The 14,034-nt window shown below is 38.5% G+C and overlaps 1 protein-coding gene and 6 non-coding genes across 7 annotated transcripts; 5 read left to right on the top strand and 2 right to left on the bottom strand.

Annotated features, from left to right (window-relative positions):
- Positions 1 to 2,302: 2,302 nt before the first annotated feature.
- On the bottom strand, positions 2,303 to 6,112 carry abhd11 (abhydrolase domain containing 11). Its single transcript, XM_063011938.1, has 6 exons — positions 5,970 to 6,112; positions 4,870 to 5,005; positions 4,055 to 4,228; positions 3,790 to 3,960; positions 3,501 to 3,682; positions 2,303 to 2,539 (listed from the first exon to the last, which is right to left on the bottom strand). The coding sequence occupies exons 1-6, from the start codon at positions 6,101 to 6,103 to the stop codon at positions 2,404 to 2,406; spliced, it is 933 nt and encodes a 310-aa protein (XP_062868008.1). The 5' UTR covers positions 6,104 to 6,112; the 3' UTR covers positions 2,303 to 2,403.
- A 1,514-nt stretch (positions 6,113 to 7,626) lies between these two features.
- trnaf-gaa (transfer RNA phenylalanine (anticodon GAA)) lies at positions 7,627 to 7,699 on the top strand. Its single transcript has one exon. It is a non-coding gene; the product is annotated as a tRNA-Phe (tRNA).
- Positions 7,700 to 8,191: 492 nt separating this feature from the next.
- Positions 8,192 to 8,264, top strand: trnaf-gaa (transfer RNA phenylalanine (anticodon GAA)). Its single transcript has one exon. It is a non-coding gene; the product is annotated as a tRNA-Phe (tRNA).
- Positions 8,265 to 9,085: 821 nt separating this feature from the next.
- trnaf-gaa (transfer RNA phenylalanine (anticodon GAA)) lies at positions 9,086 to 9,158 on the bottom strand. Its single transcript has one exon. It is a non-coding gene; the product is annotated as a tRNA-Phe (tRNA).
- A 1,123-nt stretch (positions 9,159 to 10,281) lies between these two features.
- Positions 10,282 to 10,354, top strand: trnaf-gaa (transfer RNA phenylalanine (anticodon GAA)). Its single transcript has one exon. It is a non-coding gene; the product is annotated as a tRNA-Phe (tRNA).
- A 611-nt stretch (positions 10,355 to 10,965) lies between these two features.
- trnaf-gaa (transfer RNA phenylalanine (anticodon GAA)) lies at positions 10,966 to 11,038 on the top strand. The gene has a single exon. It is a non-coding gene; the product is annotated as a tRNA-Phe (tRNA).
- Positions 11,039 to 11,535: 497 nt separating this feature from the next.
- trnaf-gaa (transfer RNA phenylalanine (anticodon GAA)) lies at positions 11,536 to 11,608 on the top strand. Its single transcript has one exon. It is a non-coding gene; the product is annotated as a tRNA-Phe (tRNA).
- Positions 11,609 to 14,034: the final 2,426 nt, after the last annotated feature.

Raw genomic sequence — 14,034 nt, 5'->3', positions numbered from 1 at the left:
GTGTTGGTGGTACAATTTTAAACAGCCCAGCAGTTGAATAATTAAACTTGGTCCCTTATTATTGTATATATCATCATTAATAAAGAACAGCTATGAGAACAAGTAGTCCAGTTCATCGACTCACAACACAATATGTTCATAACAAACATCTAGTTATCAAGAACAGGATCAAAAGGGTGTGTGAGGGAAGAACAGCTCATATAATTCATGTGCAAATTTTCAATACATTAGCCAATGAGCTGACCCAGGCAGAAAGATTTAGTGGAAAAGTCAGATTACCACATTTTGTGTGTGGAGCGGTGTAGGGAAAAGAGCTGCTCTGATAATCTGTTTGTGTTACATCATACAAGTGTTCTTCTAAATCCCACCTTAATACAACTACTTAATTTTGCATGAATTACATATATTGTTGGAGTATTCCCCTGAACAGAGCCTTTTAAATAAATATCTTGGACTTACTATAAATTTGTACTGTTTGTATTTGTAAAATATATTCTGATAATCCCAACCTTGATATTATTTTTATGCTATATAGAGTCTATGGCCAAAAATAGGTGGACAGCTCACCATGAGCTTTTTGGACATACTGCTCCAAAAGTGTGGATGATTTAGAGTTGGCGCATGCCATCATGGCTATTAAAACACAATCCAGTATAGCTCCACAGTCTCACTCCACAGTCTCACAGGTTTACAGACTCATTTTCAAGAGAGTCAATAAGAAACGAAGACGATTGTACATACTTTGACTAAATGCTATAACTACTTAGAATAAAGATTTTAAGTTGAGGTAAATATTGGATCATAAAAGTAAACTTTAGTTTAGGAAAGACACTTTGGAAACATACAAATAGACATTTCCATACACACAAAATGTCCTGCAGCATGTTTCATAATGATAAAATACCACCTACAAACATGTAACCTACAACAAAGTGTTATAACATCACAACAATAAAATATAAGTATTTCTGTTTCATTACCTAAATGTAACTGTAAATATTGTGATATAAAATACATATCAGTCACAAAATACAGACACATCACACAGTTTAAAGGTGTTCACTTAAAAGCACAGTGCTATTGAACTTGAATGAACTGTTTTAAGACTAAAATACCCAGCAGCGTAGCTGTTAGTGTATAAGGTTTTAATTTATTATTAATATCAGTTTTGGTTATATATCCAACACAATACTACACGACATTATTGTGACGGTCACATTACATATAAAATTGCACCACTAGCACCTAATGCATCAAAAGAGAATAAAATACACTTATGCATCAGGTTATCTATTAAATCAGGAAGATTTCAGTAAATCTCATTTGCAATACAGGAAGCTACTGTATGTGTACGCCTAAAAACAGTGCCAAAAAGCCTGACCCTGTCTGCATAGGCATCCTTTTTCCACCTTAGACTGGAAAACTCGTGTGGAAGTGTCCATCACACTGCAGATTTGACCTTTATATTAAACACTAAATACATTTGTTCATAAAAGTTATTAAAATCAATTCAAATCAACTGCATTCATTTCTCATATGAATGCAACAAAATATGTCCAAAAACAGGTGATTATACTGAGCAAGGCCGAGATGACCTAGCCTCCTACAGTCTGTGTACATATAGGTACACTATAAGGCCAAAAGTATTAGGACAGCTGACCATGGGCTCGTTGGTTATCCCAATTTAAAAACAAATAGTAGAGTGACCACTATGTGATCTTTTTAGCTATTACTGAGAGGGCTTCTTACAAAACTTTGAAGTATGTCTGTGTGAATTTGTGCCCAGTCAGTCAAAAGAGAATTTGTATGGCTGAGAACTGATGTTGGTCAAGAAAGCCTCAACATTAAACATTTAAAGGAAAACATCCTTTAAAGCCAGCTTTTGTTTGTGTCATAGAGACAGGTAAAAGGCCTTCCCTAAACTGTTGCTGCAAAGTTGGAGATATATAATTTTCTTTCTATCACTGATTTATTACAGCTGTTGGGAACCGGTGTGCCAGAAACACTTGAATAAAAAAAAATTATAAGGGATGTCCTAATACTTTTGTCCACATAGTGTATTGGTGGATGAGAAATTAAATAAGAAGCTTTTTTAATAATTAAGGAAACAAAATAAGAGTACATGCCACTGGGAGATGATGCTGGCATATGACATTTCAGCAATAGATGCTCGGTGAGGGGCAAGTGCACCTATTGCACCCCCACGCCCATGTTTCCGAATTCAATTTAAATTAAAACATTTAAGAACTGTTAGAACCAATCTTCAGTTAACATCAAGACAGTGCATACAGAATATATGTTTAGCTAGGTGTATTACATGTATTAATACCTAATCGAAGGTAAAAAGGTCTACTCAAGGCTAGGTCCTGCACAATCATCTCACTGTAGTCCTCAGTTTGGAGACTAGGACTGCAGGAAGGTGATGACAGAGCTGATGAACTCCAGAGGCTTGTCAGCATGGATCCAGTGACTGGCATCAGGGATATACTGAATATCTGCACACGGAAACAGCCGCTGGATCTCTGGATAATCCTCAGAGCTGGGAGACAAATGAGGGTGTCAATGTAATAAAAAACAGAATAATAATAATAAAAAAAAACTTAATAAGCCAAATTGCTGAATTTGCTAAACTGCCAAATGCCATAGACATAAATGTACACTAATTGTATTGGTTCTGTGTTCCTTCTGCACTGTAACTAAAGTCTCAGCAATGGTAAGCCAAAGTATTACAGTAATGCACAACCCGAGCACCCTAAAGTACTGAAAATAACTTTTAATGACTTTAAATATTCCTTATTTAAAAAAAATTTAAAGACTGCAAAACGTTTTTATTCCACTCCTGTTTACAGCCCACTGAATCATGTCTAGGCTGCAGCTATTGAAAGAACCATGGTAACCCAAAGATCTACCCAAAGGAACTTCAATTAGTGATGGCTAGCCATTGGAAGGTGCACTTGTCAGTGTCGGTCTGTTTGTTTGTTTATTAGGATTTTAACATCATGTTTTACACTTTGGTTACATTCATGACAGGAACGGTAGTTACTCATTTCAAGGTTCTTCAGTTCACAAGGTTATATCAAACACAGTCCTGGACAATTTACTGTCTCCAATTCATCTCACTTGCATATCTTTGGACTGTGGGAAGAAACCGGAGCTCCCGGAGGAAACCCACGCAGACACAGGGAGAACATGCAAACTTCACACAGAAAGGACCCAGACCGCCACACCTGGGGATCGAACCCAGGACCTTCTTGCTGTGAGGCAACAGTGCTACCCACTTAGCCACCAGGCCGCCCAGTGTCGGTCCTAAGCACGAAAAAAACAAATAACATCCAAGATAAAAACTGTGCCAAATCAGGTAGGTGGACCAGAATGATCCACTGTGTTTGTGGCCGAAAGAGTAAAAAAAAGAAAGTATAAAAATAGCAGTAATAAATAGCAATACTAATACTTATTAAAACATAAAGTATTATGTAAGTGATCTCTTCAAATGCTCTTACCTGATGTAAGCTGAGCTACTGCCACCCAGAAAGAGAGTGGGACCTTCGTAAGTGGTGCTAAACTCAGGAAAGCCCATGAGGTCCTCTAGGTGATTTGATATAGCTTCTAAATTGACTCTCCATTCATAATGTCCATTCTGTTCCACCAGATTAGTGAGGAGAAACTGTCGAACCGAATGCTCCTATGCACAACCCAAAGAAAAGACCACCATATAAAATCTACATTTAGCCATAATACAGGTCATTTAAAAAACAAGAACATATTTCAAATATAATCTTAAATGCTTACTTTAACTCCATGTCTGAGCTGATCTTCTGCTAACCTGCGTGCTGTGGAGCGTGGAATGTCGGTGGCTATTTTTACAGTCTTCATAACGTCAATATACGAGCGGAAATTGGTCCGGACTGATGTCGGAGATGGACTGATGTCCACAACGACGAGACGCTCCACCAGACTAGGCTACAGTCGACAGAAGTTCAAAGATGTGAAACTGAATAAACAGCACAAACTTTATTATTTTAAATGGAAACCCATGCACAACAGATAATAATACCTGTGACAAAGCTGTAGCCATAGCGACTTTGCCACCCATGCTGTGCCCGATGAGAATACATTTTCCAATGTGCAGCTGATTAAGTAGGTGCTTTAGGTCATCGGTCATTGCCTCGTACGTCAAAACTGGGCTGTGTTCGCTTTTGCCATGGTTGCGGGCATCGACTGTCAGCACCTGACTGGACAAAGTACAATTAGGGCACTTTTTTCATTTTAAAAATTGTGCAATAATAATAATAATAATAATGGACATAAAAACATCACAGCTAAACCATGAGCATTAACATGAAGAAAAGTGACTTTCTAAAACTGTTGCCACAAGTTAGGAGACACATAACACTTGTCTATATACACCAATTCACTGTTCAATAAGGCATTCTTACTGCTCTAGGGTCTAATGGCAACATGCTTTACACCACTAATTCAATGGCAATTTGAAAAAGAATGCAGTAAAACATGTTTAGTTATTACAAAGAGATAATTAAAATTATTAATATAAAAGTTCTAGGCATTACAGATCTAGCTTGTAACATATTTTTTTTACTATAATAGATTGTGTTCTTGGCATGCCATTACATAAATAAGCTTTGGCTGTTTGTTTCATTTGGAGCTAACATTGTGGAAGATGCACTTATTTACAATAACAGCTCACAAGGTGAAATGTGTGGTTCTGATGGAGTCAGGACAATTTAAAGCCTTTAAAATTAGGTCTATGGACAAGAAATGTTAAGTACACCTGCTTTTTGGTAGGATCAACTTTCATTAATTCTACTCTCATAAATACTGTAAAAAACACTATCCTTCACAAATCTATACCTTTCGGCCGGTCCTCTGTACCAGAGACTTGGCTATAGAGTGGAAGTTTGACTTGCTCCCAAATAAGCCATGCAGAAAGACCAGAGGTGTGTCATCCACTTTCCCATCAAACACATCATAGGTGAGATTTACAGGACTGGAACAGAGCAAAAAAAGCATCAATATGATGATTTATACTGATAAATTATTTATTAACTTACTGAAAACTACAAGTGTAATAAGACAAATGAACCTATATCAGATATACAAAGTGTCTCACTTGCTGGTATAAGCTCAGCATCAGTGACAGTAAGTGCATTTTAAACAGGACTGACTCATCATGAGGACTCATTTGCAGGTCAGAAAAAGAGGTGTTAATAACAGGCTGTGGGCTGTAAACCTTTTTTGCCAACACATTAGCAACATAGCAGTTGAAGGTTTATCTTATACTATATTTACATTTTCAGTATTTAACGGACGGCTTCATCCAAAGTGACTTACAATAAAGACAGTATACATTGCAAACAATTGAGGGTTAAGGGCCTTGCTTAAGGGACCAACAGTGGCAAGCTTGCAAATCTGGGGCTTGAACGTATGACCTTCCAATTACTACCCCTGCCCCAAAACTATGTACCATAATTATACACGAAACTAAATAGGGCATCTGATTACTAAATGGGGTGTTTCTGTTTTCTGTTAACTGTAACAGTGTTCCATACAGTGTCAGTGCTAGGTCTTCTACTGAATATAATTACATATAACTGGCTGAAATGAACCCAACCGAGGGTTTAAAATGTACACAACTCTCTCCAGTGTTTAAGACAGCTGGTGCAGATGTGTAGTCACACCGGTGTGTGGTTGAAGTGAAGTGTACGGAACAACGTTAGGTACACTGTTATTCGGGTTCAAATGTGTTCAAAGGTGTAGGTCATAATTTCAGTTATCATTGACAAGCTAACTATAAACAACCAAGATTTAATCCAAAATCAAAGATTATATACACTCATGCACATCACTGAAACAGAGTTCTAGCTTTTAAATTAAAGCACATTTAAGTATATCTGCCCTCAATACAGCTTGTTAGCTTTAGCATTAGCATTAGCATTAAAGGTCAGCAGCACCTAGTGGAGTTAGCAGAGCTGTCTCGCCGGGCACTGGATACTCCGCTACAGAAACACTGCAGTCCGGCTACAGAAGCCCGCTGAGACTGTCCAGCTATCAATCCTCGGCTTAAGATCCGACACAGGACACTCATTGTGAGACATGGACTGTAACAGCCACGCAGAATGAGTCGTTCAGATTCGGTTTACACTTCCACAGCTTCCACAGGTCCAGACACCCAGCTGAGTCATACGTCATCACGTCGTACGTACTGGAGTCGTGTCTGCAGTCACATCCCAGTTCCTACGTCAGAGAGCAGAGTTTAAACGTGCTGCAGGTAAGAGACCCATCATGTGCAAAAATAATACCATAAACCCACAGAACTCATGAATTTATACTTTTTAAACATCTGTGGATAGATTATTCTACAGAGAAGAAATAAAGAGATTACCAAATTACCAAACACTTACAGAATTGGAAAAATTACAGAAAATGCTGGGAGAAGGACATACTGCCCCCCTCGTCGCACAGTATGTGTCGGCTCCACACCGCCTGAGACAAATCTGTGTGTATATATACATATGTTTATAAAGGACATACATAAATATATATATATATATATATATATATATATATATATATATATGAGAGAATTAAAGGTGCTCACTCAGTACATGCAGTCTGAGTCATCTACAATAGACTTCAAGTCCAAATTCCTGATATTATTTTTAATGTAGTTTTAGTTATTTTAATTGTACTTTACGAAAATATTGTAATATAATAATGACGACCTGGCGAGTGCAGCCAATGGGGGGCAGTGAGGTGAGTGGTTGAGTTCATGTCGTGGAGCCTCCCCCCCCCCCCAACCATGGGCCCCAGTGCACCTGCCCCCCCTGTAGTTACACCACTGTCCTCTGTATATCTTTCTGTAAATTTGCCAAAATATTTTATTGTTTATTTTTTTTATCTTTATTCACTTTTATTGTTTATTGTTTTACTGTCATCTTGTTGCTTCTTTTGTAATTTTGTTATTATTGTTGTAATGCTTTAGTAAGTCTGTTGTTTTCTGCAGTCATGCCAATAAAGCTACTTTAAATCTTGAGAGAAGAAACAGCACAAACTGATCTAGAAAAATGTCAGTAAGAAATAGGAGCTCACAAAACACATTAGAAACGTAGAAAACTTAATTCTACATGTTTCTGTAGTTTGTCGATTTAACTTGATCGTGTTAAGGCAAAACGCTGATAAAATAAACATAAACATAAAGATGAAATCTGACATTTGAGGGTTGGCGCAGCGCTAAAACACACGGCGGCGCAAGAGACCAATAAACCGCATTTTAAACCCTCTTTTAGATCTTTGGACCTTTAGATCTTCAGTCTAACGCGGTCCGAACTGAGCTATTTCGGCTGCTAGTGTAACACTTGGAAGGACACCCTGCATAGTTCACTAGTAAATACATCAATGACCTAGTGCCACTTGAGAGGAAAGTTTTTAGTGGAAACTGGAGTACCCACAAGCTGTATATTTATTTTTCCTCCCTTAATATATTTCCATATTACAATTGAATCACTGCTCATTTTGGTGCCCATTCTAACAATTTAAAGATAGTCAGTGAGGTTGATTTTACCCATTTCAGTCTGCGACACGGACAGCTCATTTTTATTCCTGCATGCAGCCGAAATAGCTCAGTTGGGAGAGCGTTAGACTGAAGATCTAAAGGTCCCTGGTTCGATCCCGGGTTTCGGCAGTGAGGAAGGTTTTTAACAGCATATGTTACCATCTATGGGTAGAACATTAATATACATTTAAAACAAATCTGTTCTGAGTGCTCCTCTCACTCCTGTCAGAAAAAGATGCTTGATAACCAAATAAAATTATGTTGATAGTCTGCATATTATAATCCAAGATCATTGTTGTTAGTCATTAATCTCCAATCACAAACTAAATCTGTACCCGCTGTATCTTTACTAAATCATATAATTTAATGAAAATTACTAACACGTCCAAATATGTTTTTATAACAAATCTATCAATGTTTACTGTTCTGTAAAGGTAATCAACACCCTGTAAGGACCTTACACAAGGTGGCTTTTGCTTTCAGGCATATTGTGCTCATATTGTGCTCTACCTTAAAATATTTGCGTAATGTGTGTAAGTCACTACTTATTTATTGGTACTCAATTACTAACAGCCCTTTACAGTTTTCGGCCTGAGAAGCCCATTTTACTGTACTAGAGCAGCCGAAATAGCTCAGTTGGGAGAGCGTTAGACTGAAGATCTAAAGGTCCCTGGTTCGATCCCGGGTTTCGGCAGATAGGATACTGTTTTAGTAGCCCTATCGGCAAGTAGAAAATATACATGTATATATGATTTATCTAACTATCTGTTTAAATAAATTATTAAATAGGAATTTAAAAATATGTAAATATTTTATATACAAACTCCCCAATAAATCATGTGTTAACAGGTTTTTGCTCATTGAGAGAAGTACTGTGATGCAGTATTGGCTAAAAGTATTTTATTTGGATATTTTAAAGTTGTGGGAGGTGCAAGGTGTGCAATCTATCACAGCGTGTTACACATATTCACTTACACTTAGGGGGAATTTATTGTTGCCAATCAACCTTCTGCGTGTTTGGTAAGTAGCCAGATATGGAGTGTCTGGCAAAAACCCACACAGACAAGGGAAATACATGCACAATTCTTCACAGACAACAAACCTGCCCCCTGGGATCCATGTTACTGTGCCACACCTACTCTACTAGAAAAAAAGGAAGAAAGAAAGTTGCTGCAAAAATGTTTTGAACGTTCAGAGCACAGTCTACATATTATTTATTGTGTGCACATTTTGCAGTATATATTTTTTTGGTACAGTGACACAATAACTTGGGTGAAGGGAGCCCAGGTTTGTTGTCTGTAAGGAGATCTGCATGGATTCCCCTTGACTGTGGGTTTTCTCTAAATTCCCCCTAGTTGTACATGAATATGTCTAACGCACTTTGGTAGATTGTGCAAATCTTGTGCATTTTTTTATATATGTAGATAGGTTGATACATCATCTACACATATACATCTTGGTTTTCACATAAATTTTCTATTTGTCAGTGGCGCTACTAAAACCTGATCTGAATTTTGCCAAAACCCGGGATTGAAACAGGGACCTTCAGAGCTTCAGTCTAACGCGCTCCCAACTGAGCTATTTCGGCTGGTAAACAAAGCCATGGAAAGGACATCCTGCATAGTTCACCAATACATCAATGACTATTACACTGTCACCCACAGGTTATCCCATTTCTCCATCTCGCACTCATTCACTATGTATTTTTTAACTGGTGGTTGTGATTACGGTTTATCCTGGGGGAGGGACATTTCTGTGATTGGCCAATGGACATGCAGTGAGGATACTGTGGTGGGCCAATGCACACTTCAGGATTATTATTCAGGAATATTTAAAACAGAATGTATTTTTCACTCTCTCAGCGGCCCACCAGGAAAACCGACCCTCCCGATGGCCAGTCCATCCCTGAACATGGGTAAAGGGGGCTCTGGTTTATTATCTGTAAGGAGATCTGCATGTATTTCCTGTGGGACTGTGGTTCTCTAAATTACCTTTAGCGCTACTAAAACCAAGCCTACTATCCTGCCGAAACCGAACCAGGGACCTTTAGATCTTCAGTCTAACACTCTCCCAACTGAGCTATTTCGGCTGTGATGTGTAGCTTCTTGCATTGGACTGTAGATTTTAAACCCTTTAATGGGTCATGTCATTTTAGAAATGAAAATGTATATTTATGTAAATATTTCTATTTTGCACATGGCATGTAGGATAGTTTGCAGATTATAAACTAAACGAATTAGCTGACTCTCAAGATTATTGTCATTAATCTCCAATCACAAACTAAAGCTGTACCCACTGTATCTTTACTAAATCCTGTAATTTAATGAAATCCTGTAATTTAATGTTTATAAAAAGTCTTTAAATACTGTTCTGTACATTATAGAACTGCTTATTTTTTATTCCAGTCTAATCAGTGCAATTTAGACAGAAAATGTCTGAAAGCATGGAGGAGTTTAAGGGGTTAGTTTGGTTACTGTAGGATTTCACCAGTTTCTGTGTGGATTTTTCGGTTGGAGGCCTAAAGGTAATCTCCACCCTGTAAGGACCTTACACAAGGTGACTTCTTCTTTCAGGCATATTGTGCTTGTATTGTGCTCTACCTTGAAATATTCGCGTAATATTTTTAGGTCACTACTTATCTACTGGTTCTCAATTACTAACAGCCCTTTACAGTTTTAGGGCTGAGAAGCCCCTTTCATTGATCGAGAGCAGCCGAAATAGCTCAGTTGGGAGAGCGTTAGACTGAAGATCTAAAGGTCCCTGGTTCGATCCCGGGTTTCGGCAGTGAGCAAGGTTTTTAACAGCGCCATCTATGGGTAGAAAATTAAAATACCTTTACAACACCTATAAATCTGTTCTGAGTGCTCCTGTCAGCGTTGGCTTTTATTAAAGCAATAAGCCACGAGAGGCCGTGCGTTACTGATAATAATTATGCAGTAATGTAAAACTAGCCTAGCCTAGTAGCCTAATATTAAATATTACTGTAGACAAATATTATAGATTTTAAACTGCCTTTAATCTCTGTTTTCAAATATAGCCACCTATTACAGTTCACCCTAACAAGACAAAAATAAATGAATAAAAACATACTGGAAAAAAAAAAGTTATTGCTGAATGTGCACAAAAGTAATGCAGTATGTTTATATATATAAATGTATATTTGTGTAAATATTTCTATTTTCCACATAGCATGTAGGATAGTCTGCACATTATAAACCCAACAAATTAGCTGGCTCTCAAGATTATTGTTGTTAGTCATTAATCTCATATTGTGACCTACCTTAAAATGTTTGCCTAATACTGTATATTTAAGTCACTACTCATTTACTGGTTCTCAATCACTACTAGCCCCTCATGGTTTTAGGACTGAGAAGCCCGTTGTACTGTGTAGGGCAGCCGAAATAGCTCAGTTGGGAGAGCGTTAGACTGAAGATCTAAAGGTCCCTGGTTCGATCCCGGGTTTAGGCAGTGAGGAAGGTTTTTAACAGCATATGTTACCATCTATGGGTAGAACATTAATATACATTTAAAACAAATCTGTTCAAATCTGAGTGCTCCTCTCACTCCTGTCAGAAAAAGATGCTTGATAACCAAATAAAATTATGTTGATAGTCTGCATATTATAATCCAAGATCATTGTTGTTAGTCATTAATCTCCAATCACAAACTAAATCTGTACCCGCTGTATCTTTACTAAATCATATAATTTAATGAAAATTACTAACACGTCCAAATATGTTTTTATAACAAATCTATCAATGTTTACTGTTCTGTAAAGGTAATCAACACCCTGTAAGGACCTTACACAAGGTGGCTTTTGCTTTCAGGCATATTGTGCTCATATTGTGCTCTACCTTAAAATATTTGCGTAATGTGTGTAAGTCACTACTTATTTATTGGTACTCAATTACTAACAGCCCTTTACAGTTTTCGGCCTGAGAAGCCCATTTTACTGTACTAGAGCAGCCGAAATAGCTCAGTTGGGAGAGCGTTAGACTGAAGATCTAAAGGTCCCTGGTTCGATCCCGGGTTTCGGCAGGATAGGATACTGTTTTAGTAGCCCTATCGGCAAGTAGAAAATATACAGGGGTTGGACAAAATAACTGAAACACCTGTCATTTTAGTGTGGGAGGTTTCATGGCTAAATTGGACCAGTCTGGTGGCCAATCTTCATTAATTGCACATTGCACCAGTAAGAGCAGAGTGTGAAGGTTCAATTAGCAGGGTAAGAGCACAGTTTTGCTCAAAATATTGCAATGCACACAACATTATGGGTGACATACCAGAGTTCAAAAGAGGACAAATTGTTGGTGCACGTCTTGCTGGCGCATCTGTGACCAAGACAGCAAGTCTTTGTGATGTATCAAGAGCCACGGTATCCAGGGTAATGTCAGCATACCACCAAGAAGGACAAACCACATCCAACAGGATTAACTGTGGACGCAAGAGGAAGCTGTCTGAAAGGGATGTTCGGGTGCTAACCCGGATTGTATCCAAAAAACATAAAACCACGGCTGCCCAAATCACGGCAGAATTAAATGTGCACCTCAACTCTCCTGTTTCCACCAGAACTGTCCGTCGGGAGCTCCACAGGGTCAATATACACGGCCGGGCTGCTATAGCCAAACCTTTGGTCACTCGTGCCAATGCCAAACGTCGGTTTCAATGGTGCAAGGAGCGCAAATCTTGGGCTGTGGACAATGTGAAACATGTATTGTTCTCTGATGAGTCCACCTTTACTGTTTTCCCCACATCCGGGAGAGTTACGGTGTGGAGAAGCCCCAAAGAAGCGTACCACCCAGACTGTTGCATGCCCAGAGTGAAGCATGGGGGTGGATCAGTGATGGTTTGGGCTGCCATATCATGGCATTCCCTTGGCCCAATACTTGTGCTAGATGGGCGCGTCACTGCCAAGGACTACCGAACCATTCTGGAGGACCATGTGCATCCAATGGCGGTGCCGTGTATCAGGATGACAATGCACCAATACACACAGCAAGACTGGTGAAAGATTGGTTTGATGAACATGAAAGTGAAGTTGAACATCTCCCATGGCCTGCACAGTCACCAGATCTAAATATTATTGAGCCACTTTGGGGTGTTTTGGAGAAGCGAGTCAGGAAACGTTTTCCTCCACCAGCATCACGTAGTGACCTGGCCACTATCCTGCAAGAAGAATGGCTTAAAATCCCTCTGACCACTGTGCAGGACTTGTATATGTCATTTCCAAGACGAATTGACGCTGTATTGGCCGCAAAAGGAGGCCCTACACCAGGGGTGGGCAATTAAACTTTCGAAGGGGCCACATAAGCAACTGGGACTGTTGTGGAGGGCCGGACCAATAAGGTGAACTTAATTCTGCTCAATATTAATTTTATCTCTTTATTTACATTTTCAGCATTTAGCAGACGCCTTGATCCAAAGTGACTTACAATAAAGTTACAGTATACAGTCTGAGCAATTGAGGGTTAAGGGCCAGCAGCAACCTGGCGGTGGTGGGGCTTGAACCAGAGACCTTCTGGTTACTAGTCCAGTACCTTAAGCACTAGGCTACAACTGCCCACTCTTTATTAAAAGCAGTAAATTGTGCAGTTCTAATAAGTTGTTAATGTTTAGATGACAATTAGAAGTAGGCAGAGTAAAACATCAACATTATTTTACTATTTAAACAAACAAATGCAAAAAAAAAAAAAAAACAAACAAATGTGAACAAAATGTGCAGGTTTTTAAACTTTACACTATTTTGTTTTGAGTCTAATTACCTCATTTATTTTTGAGTCTTTTGTTATTGTTGGATATTCTTATTAAAATCACAAAGCTGGTCCTGACTGCTTCAGTTCTGGATGTGTTAAACTTTATAAAAAGTCCTTGTTGCTTTTGCAGTTTAGTTAGTAAAGCTTCAGGTGTGACGCTCCGCATCGTTCATGTTCTTGTATTTCTGTTTAGTACCATAACAGCGATTTAAACCCTAAATTGTGATCGTTAAACAGCGTTACACCTGACTTCAGTACATAAATACTTCAGAAGTTCACGTCTTGTTAAAAACTCCACCGTCAGTCACACTCAGTTGTGTTCGCATTACAGTGAAGCTGATACACTCTCACACACGTAAAACGAAACGGATATTTAAAGACACAGCGCTCCCGTCAAAATCAATCCTGTTATATTGCATGTTTGATGTACATTTATTTACGTCTAATTTTTAATTGCCACGAACCTCATGCGGGCCGGTTGGGAATGTCTCGCGGGCCGGATGTGGCCCGCGGGCCGTACAATGCCCAGGTCTGCCCTACACGATACTAATAAATTATTGTGGTCTAAAACCAGGTGTTTCAGTTATTTTGTCCAACCCCTGTACATGTATATATGATTTATCTAACTATCTGTTTAAATAAATTATTAAATAGGAATTTAAAAATATGTAAATATTTTATATACAAACTCCCCAATAAATCATGTGTTAA

The sequence above is a fragment of the Trichomycterus rosablanca genome, chromosome 16 (assembly GCF_030014385.1).
Source record: "Trichomycterus rosablanca isolate fTriRos1 chromosome 16, fTriRos1.hap1, whole genome shotgun sequence".
NCBI lineage: Eukaryota > Metazoa > Chordata > Actinopteri > Siluriformes > Trichomycteridae > Trichomycterus > Trichomycterus rosablanca.
The sequence above is the reverse complement of the archived record's forward strand: the minus strand, read 5'-3'. Positions and strand labels throughout refer to the sequence as shown.